This window comes from Parasteatoda tepidariorum, chromosome 8 (genome assembly GCF_043381705.1).
Source record: "Parasteatoda tepidariorum isolate YZ-2023 chromosome 8, CAS_Ptep_4.0, whole genome shotgun sequence".
NCBI classification, from domain to species: Eukaryota; Metazoa; Arthropoda; class Arachnida; order Araneae; family Theridiidae; genus Parasteatoda; species Parasteatoda tepidariorum.
In genome coordinates, this window is record NC_092211.1 from 10,230,551 (window position 1) to 10,247,962 (window position 17,412).

Here is a 17,412-nt window from a genome sequence, read left to right on the forward strand (position 1 = left end):
TTAGATTATTTATGCATTTGAAAAATCCTAAAATCAATATAAAATACTAATTAAATGGCTGAGTTACTCATCCTATTAACTTAAAAATTGGTCTGTATCAGTTGAATTAGTTGGAAACAGTCATTTTTAAATTTTAAGTGATTTAAAATCTTTTGTTAAGGTGAGGAACGGGAGCTTTTATTAATTGATTAAAACTAAATTTCTGGTGATTTGCATGTACCATATTATTACACGCACTATAAGATTCTACGTAATATTATAATGTAATATTATGTACGTTATATTATATATGATGCTATACAGCTGTATTGTTTTTACTCGGAAGAAACTTGTTTGCATTTGTTTCCGCTTCTGTATCAATGGGTTAACATTGTTATGCAATACGTTAAAAATAAATACAAATAGGAAGTACATAAAAAAATCTACTGAATAAAAACCTATTACATGTATGTTTAAATATAAAGGTATTGCATATAAACTCGTGCAAATCATGTCATTATTAAAAAACTGCGATGGGTCTAATTATTATAATATACTAATGTAATACCTGATATAATAAACATTTTATATTTATATAAAATATCGTCCAATTTATATTATACACCGTCTAATTGAACCCATTGATACACTAACGTAAACAAGTGCAAACCGGTTTCAGTCGCTTGAGAACAATAAAGCTGTATAGTATCACCTGATAATTAAGATTTTACATAGAATCTTATAATGCGTCTAATAATTTGGCCAGGGACTGTAAGTTTAAAATTCTTTAGAATTGACTTATTAATTTTTTTTTAAACTTAAATTGTTTTCGGACTTAAGAAAGCGTAATCGCTGGGGCGCAATTACTGAACATTTACCTGTATATACAATGTAATAACATTGCTGATTGAAAACAAAAAAATATCAATTCAACCTTTAAATTGGTTTAAATTCTTTCTTGAAAATACATATCTTTTTATGCTAAGCGTGGTACATAAAAAATCAAATAAATGAAATGGACAACAAAATGAGACAAAACATTTAAAACATTTTATTCATAAATTAAAATACATGAAAATGAAAGTGATGAAGAAATTCACATTCTCTTGTCACAAATATATGTGCGTATCAAATTTTGTAAACATAGAGGAAATGATGCACAATGTTTATTACACTTACTAAATTTTAGTACAATACTATGACAAAAAAAAGAAAAGAAAAGAAAAAGCAAATCATATATCTGTTTGAATGATTTAGATACAAGGTCAAACTTTTTATTACGATAAAATAGAGATTTTAGTATTTTTTTAATAATTTATTTTATTCAATATTTGAAGAATAATAAAATTTAAGCTGTAAAGATTTTTTCTTGTAGTTTATAAAAAATGCAGTCCGTTAGAAAAATATAAAAATATGGACGCAATGTTTAAATTAGACGATATTGATATATGCATGGACTTATGAAATATTAAAAAACCCAAAAAGAAATGTTGAGAGCATTAAATTTTTAAGACAGTCTTGAATTCTTTTCATAAAAATTAAATAAAATTTAGCATTAAAGAGTAAGCTGAAAAAAAGCGTGTTTTTTTTTGTTTTCTCAATTTTGGATGCCGAGAAAAAATGTTTATTTAAAAATGAGTTTTATTGAGCATTTAAAGATATGTTATATTGAGGCATAAAATGCTAGAAAAAACAAATGGGAGGTGCTATTTTTTTTATAAATGTCTTAATGTGTTTAAATTTTTGAGTTCAAATCAAATCAATAATCTTACTATCTTTCTACTTTAATTGAAAGTAAATTTCGATATGTTTTGGGTTGAATTTTTTATTTTAACACTTATTCACAGACGTAGTTTCTTTCGTTATTAAGCATAACTGGCGTCAGAAAATTAACAAAATTATTTTTCAAGAAAATAGCAAAAAACAGTTTTAAACGAACATAAAACAAAATTTCATCAATTTCTCGGTTTCTTTTTCTTAAATTTAAAAGCTACGCCATTTGTTTGCCATTCATATCACTTTCTTCATCTTTTTTTTAAAAATCGATTTGTTATAAGTCAGTATGCTCTAAATCAATGTACTCAACATCTAAATAGTTGGCATTCAAAATACTTTAAATTAAGCTGTTCTTAAAAAAATAATTAAAATGAAGTGCATATTTATGAGAGAAAAATAATTATTAAATATAAATTTTTAATCTGAGTCTATTTTGGCTCTATGTTCGTCAATATTTACATTAAAAAGGTTTCGTCGATTTTTATAAATAAAAAAAAAAGATATTTTAGAAAACTTATAGCTATAAATATTTCTTATTTGGCAACTTCATAGTTTTTCTTTGTCCGAGATGCATATTTTCTGCGCCGTATCTGACATTGACTTACTGTACTATTTTCTACGGTTCCCTTAACAAAAAAGTGTTAAAAAAAGATTACTGCTAATGTAACTAGTTCATGCAAAAGTTGTTTTTTTTAATAAAAATATTTATTATACAAGTCTTTACATAGCTTAAATAATTCGATATAAATCAAAATTATTCAACAAATTTTTTTAAATCACTTTCAGGTTTTGCAGATTTCATTTAAATTTCACAATTTTGTATACTTAAAACTTTGGTTTCAACCAGTTTAGCCATGAAGTTAAAGAGTCAAACTATCAAATGTAGATGAAACTATAAATATTGAAATGAAAATGACGTGAATTAAAAGCTGCAAATTAGAGCTGCCAGATGTGAACAAATGAATGTGTGTATGTGTGAATGAAAAAAAAATGAATATAATTAAAAACAATACGATTCCGTAACAAATCTAAATGTTCACTTAAAATGCGACATTTTTCTGTAGTTGGAACTAATGATGTGGTTTTAGAAAAAGAAAGAAATTGAAAAAAAGAAAACCTTAAAAAAAAANAAAAAGAAAACCTGATATATTTAAAAAAATCCAGATTAATCAGAGAACTTTCTTATTTTAGTCTTATTTAAGTCTTTTAATTCCTAGATCTCAATAAATTACGGATCCAAATGATAGTCTCGGACCGTTTTTAGGGGAAGAATGATCAAAGCGTCTTTTAGGCATAAAACGGTCGTTCCGTAACTTAAGAAAACCTGTCTTTTGGGAGCAAATTAAAATGCGGAATACGCAGTTTCTATGAAGCAAATAATGTCCCTATTTTAAAAGTTAGGAAATTTTTAAAAATCCCCCAACCCCTAGATGAAAAGGATCAAATTTATAGAAAAATTCTTAATTTTTGCAAATTTTTGTGATCGTAAATAATGGAACGTTAGAGTGACTTTTTAAGTATAAAAACATTAGATAAAAAAAAAAGACTTCATTTTCACAAAACTATGGCTTTTCTTCATAATGGCGTCTTGCGCCATTTTCAAATTTTAACTTGAAATTGTAACTTAAGATAGACCAAATTGAACTAACAGTCATTAATAACTGTTAGAAATTTACAGCAGTTCTGGAAATAACATATCTTTTGCAAAAATAAGGTATTTTATACTGAAAGATAGTAACTTAAGATAGGACAAATTTGAACTACCAGTCATTAATAACTGTTAGAAATTTACAGAAGTTATGGAAATAACATATCTTTTGCAAAAATAAGATATTTTATGCTGGAAGATTGCGAACAAAAAATTAAAGTAAGGCACAGTCCTTCATTTACTACTGTTAACTTAGAAAACTTAAATGCTCAGTTATAGTTCGTTCACCAGAAGTTGGCACTTGGCTCAGCCTTCATTCACGTTGTATACGACGATACCATTTGGCTAATTTTGAGAGAAGGATGTGAACAATCCTGAACAATGTTGCTATTTGGAGATATTCATTTTTTTATTTATCTTCATCAAAATATTATATCAAAATAATTATCTTTATGTGGTTTTTTTTAACTTTTTATATTTCATAAATTTGATAATATTTCTCTCTTTTGATTGAATAGTTTGTCTTTTTTGAAACATTTTGTTTGGAAAACAGCAGTTTTTAAATTTAGAATATGTTTAATTATCTAGAGTAACGAAAGGTATAATAGCAGATGATAAAGTAAAGCAAGTGACTGAAAAAAAATTCACTATTTGCGTTTGGAGCGCATTAAGGGTTGTCTCAATTTCAAGTGCGGAGATGTTTCTCGCCAAGTGCCAACCCCTGGTGAACGAACTATACTCAAATTCACTTAGATCACTCTGCTCAATTGTATCCTTTAAACCAGTTCGATTGCTTTTTAGAACGTTAAAAATCTCATCATTGGACAGAAAATTAGATGAGATGATTATTTTGTCTCACTGTATGACGTGATATTGAGGTATTTAAAATCCAGCGATCATATAGCGCACAGTAGAGGCAACAGCCGCAACAGCAAAGAACAAATAGGAAACACCCACTCGTCCAGCAGCTTTATTTTCGGTTGCGGTGAGTGGCAGCCTGTCACCGATCCTCTGGCAGTGTTGCTTATTTCTACCAATGCAGGCTGCGTATGCCATGACATGAGCCACGTAATTTTGTTCTACAACTCCCCTGAACAGGTGAGCCATGGGACCTGTAGCGTAGATCGGTACATCCTCACCACCATGTGTCTCATCGGACATGGGAACCAGCGCATCTTGGAAAAAGTTCTTGGAGCCTGAAAGAGGTATTTTTCTTTTTTTAATCAACCAAAATATCACAGGATATACACTGAAGAGCCAAAAAAACTGGTACAGGCATGAGTATGCAAATAAAGGGGTATGAAACCAATCAAAGTACAGCGTTGCGATCGGCAACGCGTATATAAGACAACGAGTGTCTAGCACAGTTCTTAGATCGTTTACTACTGCTACAATGCCAGGTTATACAGATTTAAGTGAGTTTGAACGTGGTGTTATAGTCGGCGCTCGGGAGATGGGACATAGCATCTCCGAGATAGCAATGAAATTTGGACTTTCACGTACGACCATTTCACGAGTATACCGTGAGTATCGGAAATCCGGTAAAACATCAAATCTACGACATCGCATACATATTTGGGATACCTTGCAACGTGATGTTCAGAAGATATCCTCACCCCCTCTTACTCCTACTGGTTTATGGACAGCCCTGCAGGATTCGTGGTGTCAATTATCTCCAGCACTACTTCACACTTTGATCGAATCCATGCCACGTCGTGTTGCGGCACTTCTGCGTGCTCGCGGGGGCTCTACGCGATATTTGACAGGTATACCAGTTTTTTTCGGCTCTTCAGTGTACAATCTAACGCAGTTTAAAATTTTTATTTATTTTATAACCGTCGTTGAACCCAGTTTTTTTTTGGATTTATGATTTCTAATATTCAAGCCTTGTAATATTGAACCCAATCCAGAAGGCAAGAGAAATCTCATGGATCAAGTATTGGGAGAAATTTGCCTTCATGGAAGATTTTTTGATGGAAACTAACCCGCATTTGCGTTACAATGATAATAAAACCACGAAAACAAACTTCATTGAATATGATGTCTTCAGGAGAAACATCTCCGAACTGATTGATTTTAATGGTTGAATTGATTTTAATGATGTGATAAATCCTATCGACCAGCCATAGCTGGGATTTGAACTCGGTTCACCTCCTTGTAAGACAAACACTCTATCCTCTGAGCTATCACGGCAACGTTCAACTACGTAATTACAAGGCTACGTAGTTGAAGATTAGTTGCCGTAAACCCAAAAAAATTGGGTCGGCTGTTCAACGACGGCTATAAAAAAATCATAGTCGCTTTTGTAAATATCCGAAATATATATAAGGTTTAGGTAAGTGCCACTGCCTGGTGCACGTTTGCCCGGTATGCCCTACAGCAATGTTTTTTTAAGGTCAAGTGCCACTGCCCAGATAAACGGTACTCCAAACACTGACGTTTCTCCTAATTTATCTTCAGCAGATATTAAAAATTATAATATCAACGATTTAATTAATATCAAATCGGATATCTATACATAATAATAAAAGCGGCTGTGTGTGTGTGTGTGTGTGTGTCTGTAATCACAATATATCGCCCCAGAAGCCTCGCCCAGGCACGAAACTTGGCACATAATTGTGTTTTGACATAATGAAGAAGTATTTTTTTTCTTTTTCAAAAATTTTGATTAGTTATTTAGTTATCAGTCATTTTGTAAGTCTATGCTTTTCGTCTGCTTTTTCGTCTTCAAAGAGCCATATTCAAAAAACTATTAAAAAATGCATATACTTTTCCCCACTCTTATAAATGTATGCTAATGCGAACCTTACAATTGAAATATTAATTTTCGACAACTTAAACCAATAATATACGAAGGAATTAATAATTTAATTGTAAGGTTCGCATTAGTTTACATTTATCAAAGTGGAGAAAAGTTTAACTTTTGTATTAAAGATGTGGCAACATATTCGATACGTAAATAGAACGCTTCGCTTTGATATATTTGTCGCTGTTCATAATTGTTATAATAAGTTTTTCTTCTTCTTTACACGCTCTATTTTTTTTTCTTAAGCGAAGACGATAATTTTTGTAGCGATATAGATATAGAAATTGATACAATAAAAAATTACAGTGGGTGATCGGTTAACGAACATAATTCGTTCCAAAACTATGTTCGCTATCCGAATTGCTCGTTAACCGATCATCGATTCACCATAGACTTCTATGTGAAATCGATTAATTCGTTCTGGAGACCCTAAAAATTAAATTTTAAAAAATGTATAATTTCTTAGTAAGTATTTAAAAAAAATAATACATGCATATAGTCTTGAATATTAATCAGTCCTTTTCATTTTTTGCTCATGGGGCGTTGAAGAACATGTCCAATGTCGATTGCTTTTCTCTCTTTTTCAGGATTTTCCGGAAGTAATTAATAGCATTGTCGTTGTAAAGATCCCCCACTCTACTGACATCAACTTGGTTTGGGTGCCATTCTAAAACCATTGCTCTGACATCTTCCCACTTTTTCAAAAGATCTTTAATGGCAGATGTCGGCATTGGTCCTCTTTCGTCTTCCTCTTGTTCAGAAGGAGACACATTTCGCTGTGTCTCTTGGTGTTCTTAATTCAAAATTTCTTGGAGTTCTTCCGTCGTTAGTTCATCTTCATGTCCCATTATGAGCTCTTCTATGTCATTCTCGTTCACCTCTAATTCCAGATCTCCAGCAGTTGTCAAAATTTCATCCATAATTTCAGGGGTGTCTCCCTGGTCACCTCCGTCTCCTTGAACGAAGGATGGACACAGCTTCCGCCAGGCAGAAATCAACTGTCGCTGTGTGACTTCTGACCACGCCTTTTGAATGATGCGAATAGATTCAAGAATGTCAAATTTTTTTTCTCCAAAACTTTTTTAAAGTCATTGTTGAGGAGAATCTGCTTGCTTCAAAAGACCGACGAAACAGCTCGCGAGTGTACAATTTCTTGAAAGCCGCAATAACCTACTGATCCATCGGCTGATTCAGCGAAGTCGTATTCAGAGGTAAAAACTGAACTGTCAGCCAGGGAAAGTCTGTCAACAAATTATCTTCAAGATCCTTTGGGTGTCCTGGTGCATTGTCCAATAGCAGCAACGGCAAGTCATTGGTATCAAGGTAGTCTTTGATGCTCGGGGCACAAACTTTAAATAGCCATTCTTTGAGAAGATAATGCGTGATCCATGCCCTCTGATTCGATCTCCACATTACTGGCAGTTTGCTCTTAATTATGGAATTTTTTTTTAATGCTCTGGGATTCTCAGAGTCATAATTCAGGAGAGATGACAAATGTTTTTTAGTCCGTTTCTTATATTTCACGTATTTTTACGGCGGTAGCGCGTCATCGGCACCTTTATATTTTATAGTCTGCACTGCTTGAAAAAATTAAGAATTCGCTTAATTTATTCGCCATGTCAGCAAATCCACTCGCCCATAACTTATCAGCTGTCAGAAAATATTGATATTCATATTGAAATTGAAGTTTTCAAGTGTGTATTGATTTTAGTCATAATAATAATTATTGAATGACCTTTAAATTCATTGTTAATTCAAGTTTCATTTAGTAATTATTAATACTAAGCATGCTTTAAATATTTCTCCTTTCAGTGATCTTTATTTTGTATGCAAAATGATAATAAATGTTTAATATTAATTTTTTTTCAGGCCAGGAAGTGTTCGTTAGAATTCGTTTTGTTCATTGTTCGAATATGCGTTCGTTGTCCGAACACAAAAAATCTTTCTTGAAAGTGTTCGTTATCCGAATATGTGTTCGTTACCCGAACACAAAAATCTTTTGTGAAAGTGTTCGTTAACCGATTTGTTCGTTAACCGATCTGTTCGCTAACCGATCACCCACTGTATATAGAAATAGAAATTGATACCATAAAAAATTAATTCGTTTTCGTGTTCTTTTCATGTATTTAGCATTTTAGTTGTTTTTTCTTAAGCATTGTAGCTATATAATATATAAAATAGGAATTTAAGACAAAATTGCAGGACAGGAACACTTTAATTGTCCACTAATCTTCAGATTTCCTGCTATGTTTTAAAAAACTTTATTTGTGAAAATCTTTAGCGTGGCGGACAGCTGGCCGCCTCAGGCGGCTAGTAACAAATATTTCGGTCATTCACAAAAAAGTGACTATGTGATTGTCAACATTCACCGGTGGAAGTGAACAGTCACCCATTTCAGCCATTCCCAGATACACTTTTCGAAATTTACTGTATTCATCGTTTAACAGGCGAATGTTTAGTTCCCCAATAATAAACTGCTAAGATATCTTGGAAAGCACACAGAAGATACGACGAACAAACACAGTACTTTCTGTACATCTAAGAAAAACAGTATGACAAAACGCGTATGCAACGAGGCTATTCGTAGTAAGCACGTTTTTATTTAATTTTACAACCGTCGTTGAACAGCCGACACAATTTTTGGTTTACGACAATTGATGCTCCGTAGCCTTGTAATTTTGTGCCAATCCAGAAGACAAGGATACTCCAGGATCAGTACCCCTAGAGGTATGAGTTGGACATGGAGGACTTTGAGACTAGACAGATTGAACGTGCATCAGTCATCGTTTACTAGACGGGGAGCCTTCGACCGACGGGGATTGAACCCACTACCTCTCGGACATGATCACAACGCCCTACCAACCCGGCCATTAGTAAGCACGCTTAAAAACATAAAAAGTACCGTGTATTACTTCGCAAAAAAATACTCCATGCCTAGAATCTTATGTTTAATTTAATGAAAACTGAAATTACAAAAAGTGTGAAAGATAATTTTCTTTAACTGCTTCTCTGATTATCCCGAGTTAATTCGGGTATGTATACATCGCAAATATTTATAATCCCGAGTAAACTCGGGCATAGCAGAATTCGTCAATACGTTTTGTTTTTATCACGTTTTTACTCGGCAAGCAAAGCAAAAACATATTGATAATCTGCTGTGCTTGGAAGTTTGCCAATTTCTGTTTGGGAGTTTTGCTATTTGTGGAACTGCACACGCGTTTTGTGCAATCGAATATAAGTTCAATCGAATAAAGTAAAAAGTAATGCAAGAGATTTTTCAGATGATGAAAATGTAAACATATACAAAGACTAATATTTAACTTTTTATCATTTGCCCGAGTTAATTTGGGATAGTGAGCTAATGGTAAATTAAATATTTTTTGCACATAAAAAAAATTAAAAGTTCAACTTAGAACTTGTGTATGTTTTGCTTTAGCTCCTTGTAATTATTAAGGAAATAAAAAAAATATGTTGATTTTCTGCATTTTTTTCTTCAAAAAAATTGGCAAAGGAAGCTGTTTAGAAAAAAAAATTTTTTTTTTATTGAGCTGTTTTAAAAAAACTAAACTAAATACGCGCCAATATCTGTAGAAAACAGGTTTTGTTTGGAAGGCAAAGAATAATTGCTGATACAATCAAAACATTAAGATTCGCGCCTTTATTTCCTAAACATCATTACACTATTTTCTACATTACTTACAATAGTGCTTATGATAAATCGATAGATGGAGCATGTATAATGATTAAATTACCGACTAATATTCGTTATCTTAGCACATCTAACAAGATATATTTATGACAAACCGGCAGACGTAATTGACGTTTCAATAAAGAACAAGAACTAATTCTCTCGGGTTTCTTTTCTTCCGTCGTCTCTGATTAAAGAAACAGGAATAAAGAAGTGTTGATTCAGGGTCAACAAACTAATGAAGTATCATTGCCCAACAGCCAAATTCATAAGAGAGAATAACAATTTTTTTTTCGTTCTTATATTTTTGTTCTTGATAAGCTGAAGAAGGAAAAAAAACAATAATGTGTTGCTTTTAGATATTTATCAAAGTGGTGGAAATCGTTTGACTCTTTCATAATAATAAGGAAGTGGAATCCATAATTTCTAATTTGGTAAAGAAGCATTGCGACAATGTTTTCGGAATGTTTAGTCCCTGGTCAAATTGTTAGACGCACTGTAAGATTTTATGTAAAATATTAATTATCAGTTGATACTATACAGCTTTATTGTTTTTACGTGACTGTTTGCATTTGATTTACGTTCGTGTATCAACGGATTAACATTGTAATGCAATACGTTAAAAATAAATACAAATCGGAAGTATATAAAAAATCTCCTGAATAAAAACCCATCACATGTATGTTTAAATAAAAGAGTATTGCATATAAACTCGTGCAAAGCATGCCATTATTAAAACACTACAGTGCGTCGAATAATTCAGTCTAATTATTATAATATACTAATACCTGATATAATAAATATTCTATATTTATACAATATATCGTCTAATTCATCCAATCTTCGAATTTACATTATATATCCTCTAATTTATCCAATTGATAGACGAACTAGTGCAAACAGGTTTCAGTCACGTAAAAACAATGTTATTGTTGACGTGTGCCTGTTGAGGCAGAGGGGGTGCGATTGTTCTTGTTTTCCAGTGGCGCCATCCATGGCCAAGAATTCAATTTCTGCCACACCGTGCGTCGCACCCGTTTTATACATCCATTCATTCATCCACAGATCGTAATTTTGACCTGAATCAGAGAACGATCGATCTCCAATCCAGTACCCCCAGAGGTAGTGATTTGTTATGGGAACATGGAGGACTTTTGCAACTCGACAGATTTAACGTGCATCAGTCACTATACTACACGGGGAGTCTTCGGCCTTCTGGCTTCGAACCCACGAACTCTCGGACATGGACCCAGCTCCCTACAGACCAGGCTATCCCGACCTTTACGTAAAAACAATAAAGCTGTATAGTATCACCTGGTAATTAAGATTTTTACATAGATTCTTTTAGTGAGACTAATAATTTGGCAAAGGATTGTATGTTCACTAGGATGAATAGTTATAAGGGTTCTGCGTCAATTCGTCGGGCATTCGTCTTTCGTCGAAAATTTCGTCAACTATTAACAATGTTTTTTTTTATATTAACAATGTATAATGTACTACAATTGAAATTTAGCATATGAAAAATGCGTTATATTAAACATACATTTTCATTAAGCTACATTAGGGCACAGTTTATTATACTGATAGTTATTTATTGACTATCTAAAATAGTTGCATTTAATTACGAAAGCAAGAACGTGTTGTCTTTCACAGCACAGCGATTGTAAACGAACAGCTGATGAACACGCGTGATGTCAATTCGTGAATAATCACGTGACTACTTTATATGAAAAAGAAAGTAAGTGTTTTTTGCTTAAAAATAACTTAATAAATAGCATTCTTAGGAACGTAATGAGATATTTTCTGGGAGTTATGAGGGATTCTCTGAATGCATTAAGATTTTAGAAAAAATATCGGTAATTGTCCATTTTTCTTGATTACGATGAAATACATTTCAGTCCAGTAATTATAAAAATAATAAAATAAAAAAAAAACGTTCGCTTGGAAAAATTAGCACCAAAAATATTTTTTGACGAAGTTTAGTTGTCTCATTATAAATGATGCCAGAAAACTCCCTTACTCCCCTCTGTAAGCTCCCTTTTTTTAGGGTAATTGGGATGAATTGAGAAGCGAGCAGGAAAATCCAATTTCTTCCAAACAAGCGAGGCAATGTTTCCGATTTATTTCTTTTACGTTGAATAGAATGAAACCAATAACGAGATGATCGAACTGAATAGTTTACAAGTTACATCGACTTGATGTACAAAATATACAAATTTGTATTTGTACCTATTTACGCATCTGGTATTGCTAGGTATCTGGTATCGAATGAAGGTACACAATAGTTTTTAGTTTATACAAAAATAAAATAAAAACAGCATTGCGAGCTTTGAAATACGCGTACTTTTTTTTCACTTGATTAAGTGAGATAAACTACATCGGAAACAATAACTCTCTAGTCTGCATACAAACATGTGATGCATATATAAGTGCAAGTACAAAATAGTACTTTTTGTACACAAAGCCCTTATAACTTCTTAACTATTTATCTCAATCAATTTAGCAAAAAAGAAAAGAAAAAGAAAAAAACGCTCGACTCCCAAAGAGGTGTACCGAGTTCGAATCCCAGTGATGGCTGGTTGATACGGATTCCGCCCCCTGCAACGACCGCAGTGCTGACGTAAAATATTCTCGGTGGTAGACGGATCATGGGTGAGAGTCCCCTTGCCGTCAGTCTAACCGCGGTTTTCCTCTCCATGTATCGCAAATACAAAAAGTCCTCCAGGAAGGCAAATTTCTCCCAGTACTTGATCCCGGAGTTCCCTTAACTTCTGGATTGGGCATAAAATTAAAAGGCTACGGAGTCGAACATTTGTAGTCGTAAACTCAAAATTGGGTCAGCTGTTCAACGACGGTTATAAAATTTAGCAGTTTTTCAAAAAGTGAATAACAAAAAGCCACGGTTAGATATTCACGTGTCATATTATCGCATCATAAATATCTGGATTTTGAAGAAAAAAAAGAATCCCGGAAAAACGATCGAAATAGGACGTGAATTTAAGATAGAATCGGCGCAAATCGCCTGTAATTTATTAATTCATATTAAGTACTGAAACCACTAAATCGCCACTTTATGCGATTAGCGATTCGTCAAAAAATTCTCCACGAAGGCAAATTTCTTCCAATATTTAATCCAGGAGTTCCCTCATCTTCTGGACTGGGTTCAAAATTAAAAGGTTACGAAGTTGAACATTTAATAGTCGTAAACTTAAAATTAGGTCGGCTGCTCCACAACGGTTTTAAAATAAAATATTATGGCTACCTTTTATTTTAAAGTTAAAATACCTGAATCCGTCGAAGAAAAAATATATGTTTATTTAGAGAAAACATGTTTTTGTGTCTGGTTTCATAGCTATTGACTTATTGAGCATATTTGGTATATTCTTCAAATCATTAAGACTTACAATTTAGTACGTGAAAATCCAATGCCTGATCAAGAAAATGTAAATAATAAGGAAATATTATGCAAGATCAGAAAATATTAATGCCTGTGTAGGTCCAGAATATCTTACCAGTGTCTGTTTCGTTCAAATTTCTCCTTTTCCCGTTCACTATGTGATTGGATGGGCCATTGGTATACATGAGTGTCGTGTAGGTGAGATTGTCCTTGTTGGAGACACCGGCTAAGCCGAGAATAGGATTGCCTCGCTTAGGATACCCGTTGATGGTCAGGACGTGAGAGTGGTCAGCTGTGACCACTATGAGAGTGTCTTTGGGTGAGGTCATGTTGACAGCTGCTTGCACAGCGTCTGCCAAGGAGACAGTTTCTGAGAGTGCTCGTTTCGCATTGTTGAAATGGTGAGCATGATCTATTCTTCCACCTAGAATTAGATATTACATCAAGTCATTACGTAAATCAGACATTTGAGCAAACATGATTTAAAAATGAACATGCCAAATAGAACAAAAGTACACAAAAAGTCTAACTATCACGATAAACAATCACAATTGAATTTTTTGATTTCAGTTCAATTGTTAACAGAGATTACGTCTCCTTCATCGGGTCTAATCTTTATCATATTTAGCCAGAAGATAAGTGTTAGATAAGCCCTTAAAATTAACTCAACCATATTTCACCATGTGTTCGGAACTATTTAAGCAAATAAAAAAAAATTTTTTTGAGACGAAATTATAAAACTCGTTTATCTAAAGATAAATGTCCCGCTGTGGACTGATCGTAAGGACGCAGTTCCCTGTAGAACACCGAAGTCAAGAATCACTGGCTGCTGTCAGTAAGTGGGTGGGTGACAACTTCGATTAGACTGCGTAGGGACCGAGGGTACCGGACATGGTTAAACTGCTCTACCGTAAAGTGCTCGACTCTACGTTCAGATCGTTGGGCTACCAAAGCAGGGGAGCCATCCTCACTGTAGAGGATCAAAATTGCGGTGGCATGTCTTCGGATCCTCCTCGGGGATGTTTATCAGACCACCGCCAATAGCCCATTGTGCAGCTCTATTATGGCGTAAATAAAGTAATTACCTATCTAAAGATAAAACTAAATTTAAAAAAAACATACCTAACATTTGTTTCTTACTCAATACTGATTCAGAGTTGCACCCTTTGAGAAATGAACTGAAAGCATTCGATCTTCCGAAGATAAAAATGATGTTTTTGAACGCTACGCATGCTTCGTTACAGGTTGTGTATGGACCATGTCGGCTCACAAACTTTTATTAGTTAATAATAGTGAGAAACTTTTAGAAGTAAAGGGTGCGCAAATTAATAAAATGAATTAAAACAACAACATTTTAAATGACAAAATTCAAAGATTGAACTAAATTGGTTTAATTATCCTTCAGAAATGAAAATTTAAAAATACGATTTTATTTTTTTTTTAAAATTTGAGTACTCATTGTTCTCTGCAAGTTAAAGTACAACTTGTTTTTTGTGATGAAGAAAGTGAATTTAAGAACAAGAAATTTACAGGAAATGGGCACTAAATAGTTTTTGTTGGATCGAGGGCAAAAAATTTGCTTAAATTTAAGCAGGATTAATATATAAAACAAAAATAAGAAGAAACTCCCTTTTTAGAGAAAGTCTCACTTTTATGGAGAAAAATAGTCGTGGAAACAATGAAAGTGGCGTTGAGTTGTCGAACACCGAAATGGTGAACGAAAATCAGACACATGAACTACTCTTGTAACTGCGATGGAAGACTCAAAAAAGTGGTGCAAAAGGGGTAACAAAATACCCCCCCCCCAAAAAAAAAAAAAATTTTTTTTTTTTAAATATTTTTTTATTACATTTTGTTTTGTTATTACATATACTTTCATCTGTTAATTTTTTTTTCAAGATACATTTCTTCATTGTTAACTAGATATTTAAAAAAAAGTACGAATTTCTAGTATTTGCAAATTTTGCCACGAGAAACTGTACTGGTGGCGCTGGCATTGAAACACAAATAGCTAAAAACAGTAGTAGTGGTATACTAACATGTTTGTGAACGCTTAACATTGGTATTTATTGTGTTGATAAAGTTTTACAGTTGTGAGAAGTCAGTTTGTGTTTTACACCTTTGTTATACAAAATAACTAACAGAAAATATAATATTATTTACATTTTAATAAATGAAATTTAAAAATATAGCTTAGATATCTGCCAAGTTTGTGACTTGCGCAGTGTGCATAAGAAAAGAATCAAATACGACTCAGGATTCATTGAAAAAGTTATAAACAGATTTGAACAGCAAACAGGACGATTACAATTCTTGTTTGACAATTTTTTAATTGTTATGTATCTATAATTACTTAATTATTTGTTTTTGAATAAAAGTATTTTTAATAAAAAATTTTTATAACAAAATTGTTTTTCTGTATCTTTATTTGTTTAAAAAAAGCCAGGGGGTGCAAGTGCACCCTCTTGCACCCCGCTTCCGGCGCTCTTGGTGGCTGATGGTGTAGTAAATATATTTACCTTCAGCACTGTGATTTTTGAGAGCCGCAGGCGGAATTCGTATCAGGCAGCCATCGATGAGATTCGTACCCGGTTCACCTCATTGGAAGGCGAATGATGCTACTCAAGCAATATCATACGGTGCTAATTAACACAAATGTAGCCAAATAAGGGATAATACTCAAAACATGGCAAACATTACACTTTATTTATGTTTGATATTCATTTTCTCAAAATTTTTTTTGCTCATGACTTGCTAGAATTTGTAAATTACAGTAAAATCTTATAAATTATAAAATTACTTTTAAATTTTACAAAAATTACAATGATAAAACTTCCTAGAATATTAAGCCTGTTCACACCATAAGATAAGAGGAGGGATACACCGGAAGTTGTCTAAATTTTTTCCGGTGTTAAGAAGCTGGTTAACGTTTACATTCAGTTAACCATCCATTGTTTACATTCAGTCAACCATTTAGTTTGTCTACGGGAAGAACTCCTCCCCCCACAAAGCCTGAGACCCTCTGCTGCTAGGGAAACAAGAATAGCTCATTTCAGGGCGGGTAGTTTCTCTTTACTCTAGTGCTAACACAATAGATAGAGAAAAAGAGTCCCTTTCTCTCGCCGATCCGAGTAAAAACACCCCTACTTGAAATAGTTATATCTCGTTACCATAGTCACCGCCACGAGTCGAGAAGAATTACTAGGGGAGTTCTTGCATTAGACGAACTATAGGGTATTTTAGTTAGCGCCGTGTCTTAGTTGAGTCATATAGATTTATTTGTGTAAGTTGTATATTAGTTTGCGCAGTTGTATACCTTCGACCATTAGGAAGAAACCCTTATTGTTCTTCTGGAGAATGTTGATGGCTGCTTTTGTCATGTCTGTTATGGAGGGTTCTTCGTGTCGGTCCTTCTTCTTGTCCGCCTCGAACTGCATGTGATTGTGGTTGAACAAACCTTTAAAAAGAAAACAGGATTTCATTCAATACTCAGTCATGGATAGAGAGAAAGAGAACTTAAAACAAAGAAATACAAGACTCAATATTTTTCATGGTATTTTTTTACTGCTTAGATGTCACATTTATTTTTTTATATAAACGTCGTTGAACAGCCGATCCATTTTTTGGTTTTACGACTACCAATGTTCAACTCAGTAGCCTTGTAATTTTCAGCCCAATCCAGAAGACAAGGAGCTCCTGGATCAAGTATTGGGAACCTTCCACTTCCCGTCAACTATTCTGAGGCTTCAGATCAACTTTCTTCCAGACAACAGCTCATCCGATCAATGTTGCGTACTTAGTCGCGGCATTCAGAGACTATTTCCAAACATCAACCTTTCAGTTTAGATCAACTCACTCCGATACTCCAGCTATATCTAAACTCATTCTCAATGATACCGGCTCAGAACACACCTCTAGCAGCCATGATAGATCCTGTCAGCGGTAATGTTTCAACCCAACATTTCTCGAGCACGATCCGCACTCCCGTCGTACTACTTTTTCAGCCACTTTTCACGCCTCTTATACTTATTTCATCAAGGCGAAATAATCCATACTGACCTGTTTACTCGTTTAAAAGTCATCCCGCATCCAGTGGATGTCAGAACAAAAAAAAAAAA

General features: G+C 33.5%; 1 protein-coding gene across 1 annotated transcript in view; it reads right to left on the minus strand.

The window, feature by feature from the left end:
* Positions 1–1,007: 1,007 nt before the first annotated feature.
* Positions 1,008–17,412, minus strand: part of LOC110282386 (alkaline phosphatase, tissue-nonspecific isozyme) — a 68,098-nt gene continuing 51,693 nt past the window's right edge. The window contains exons 6-8 of the mRNA XM_071184493.1: positions 16,611–16,751; positions 13,410–13,718; positions 1,008–4,599 (exon numbers count right to left, since the gene is read on the minus strand). Of these exons, the coding sequence (XP_071040594.1) occupies positions 4,286–4,599; positions 13,410–13,718; positions 16,611–16,751 (764 nt within the window). The 3' untranslated portion in view covers positions 1,008–4,285. The remainder of the gene's footprint in view (positions 4,600–13,409; positions 13,719–16,610; positions 16,752–17,412) is intronic.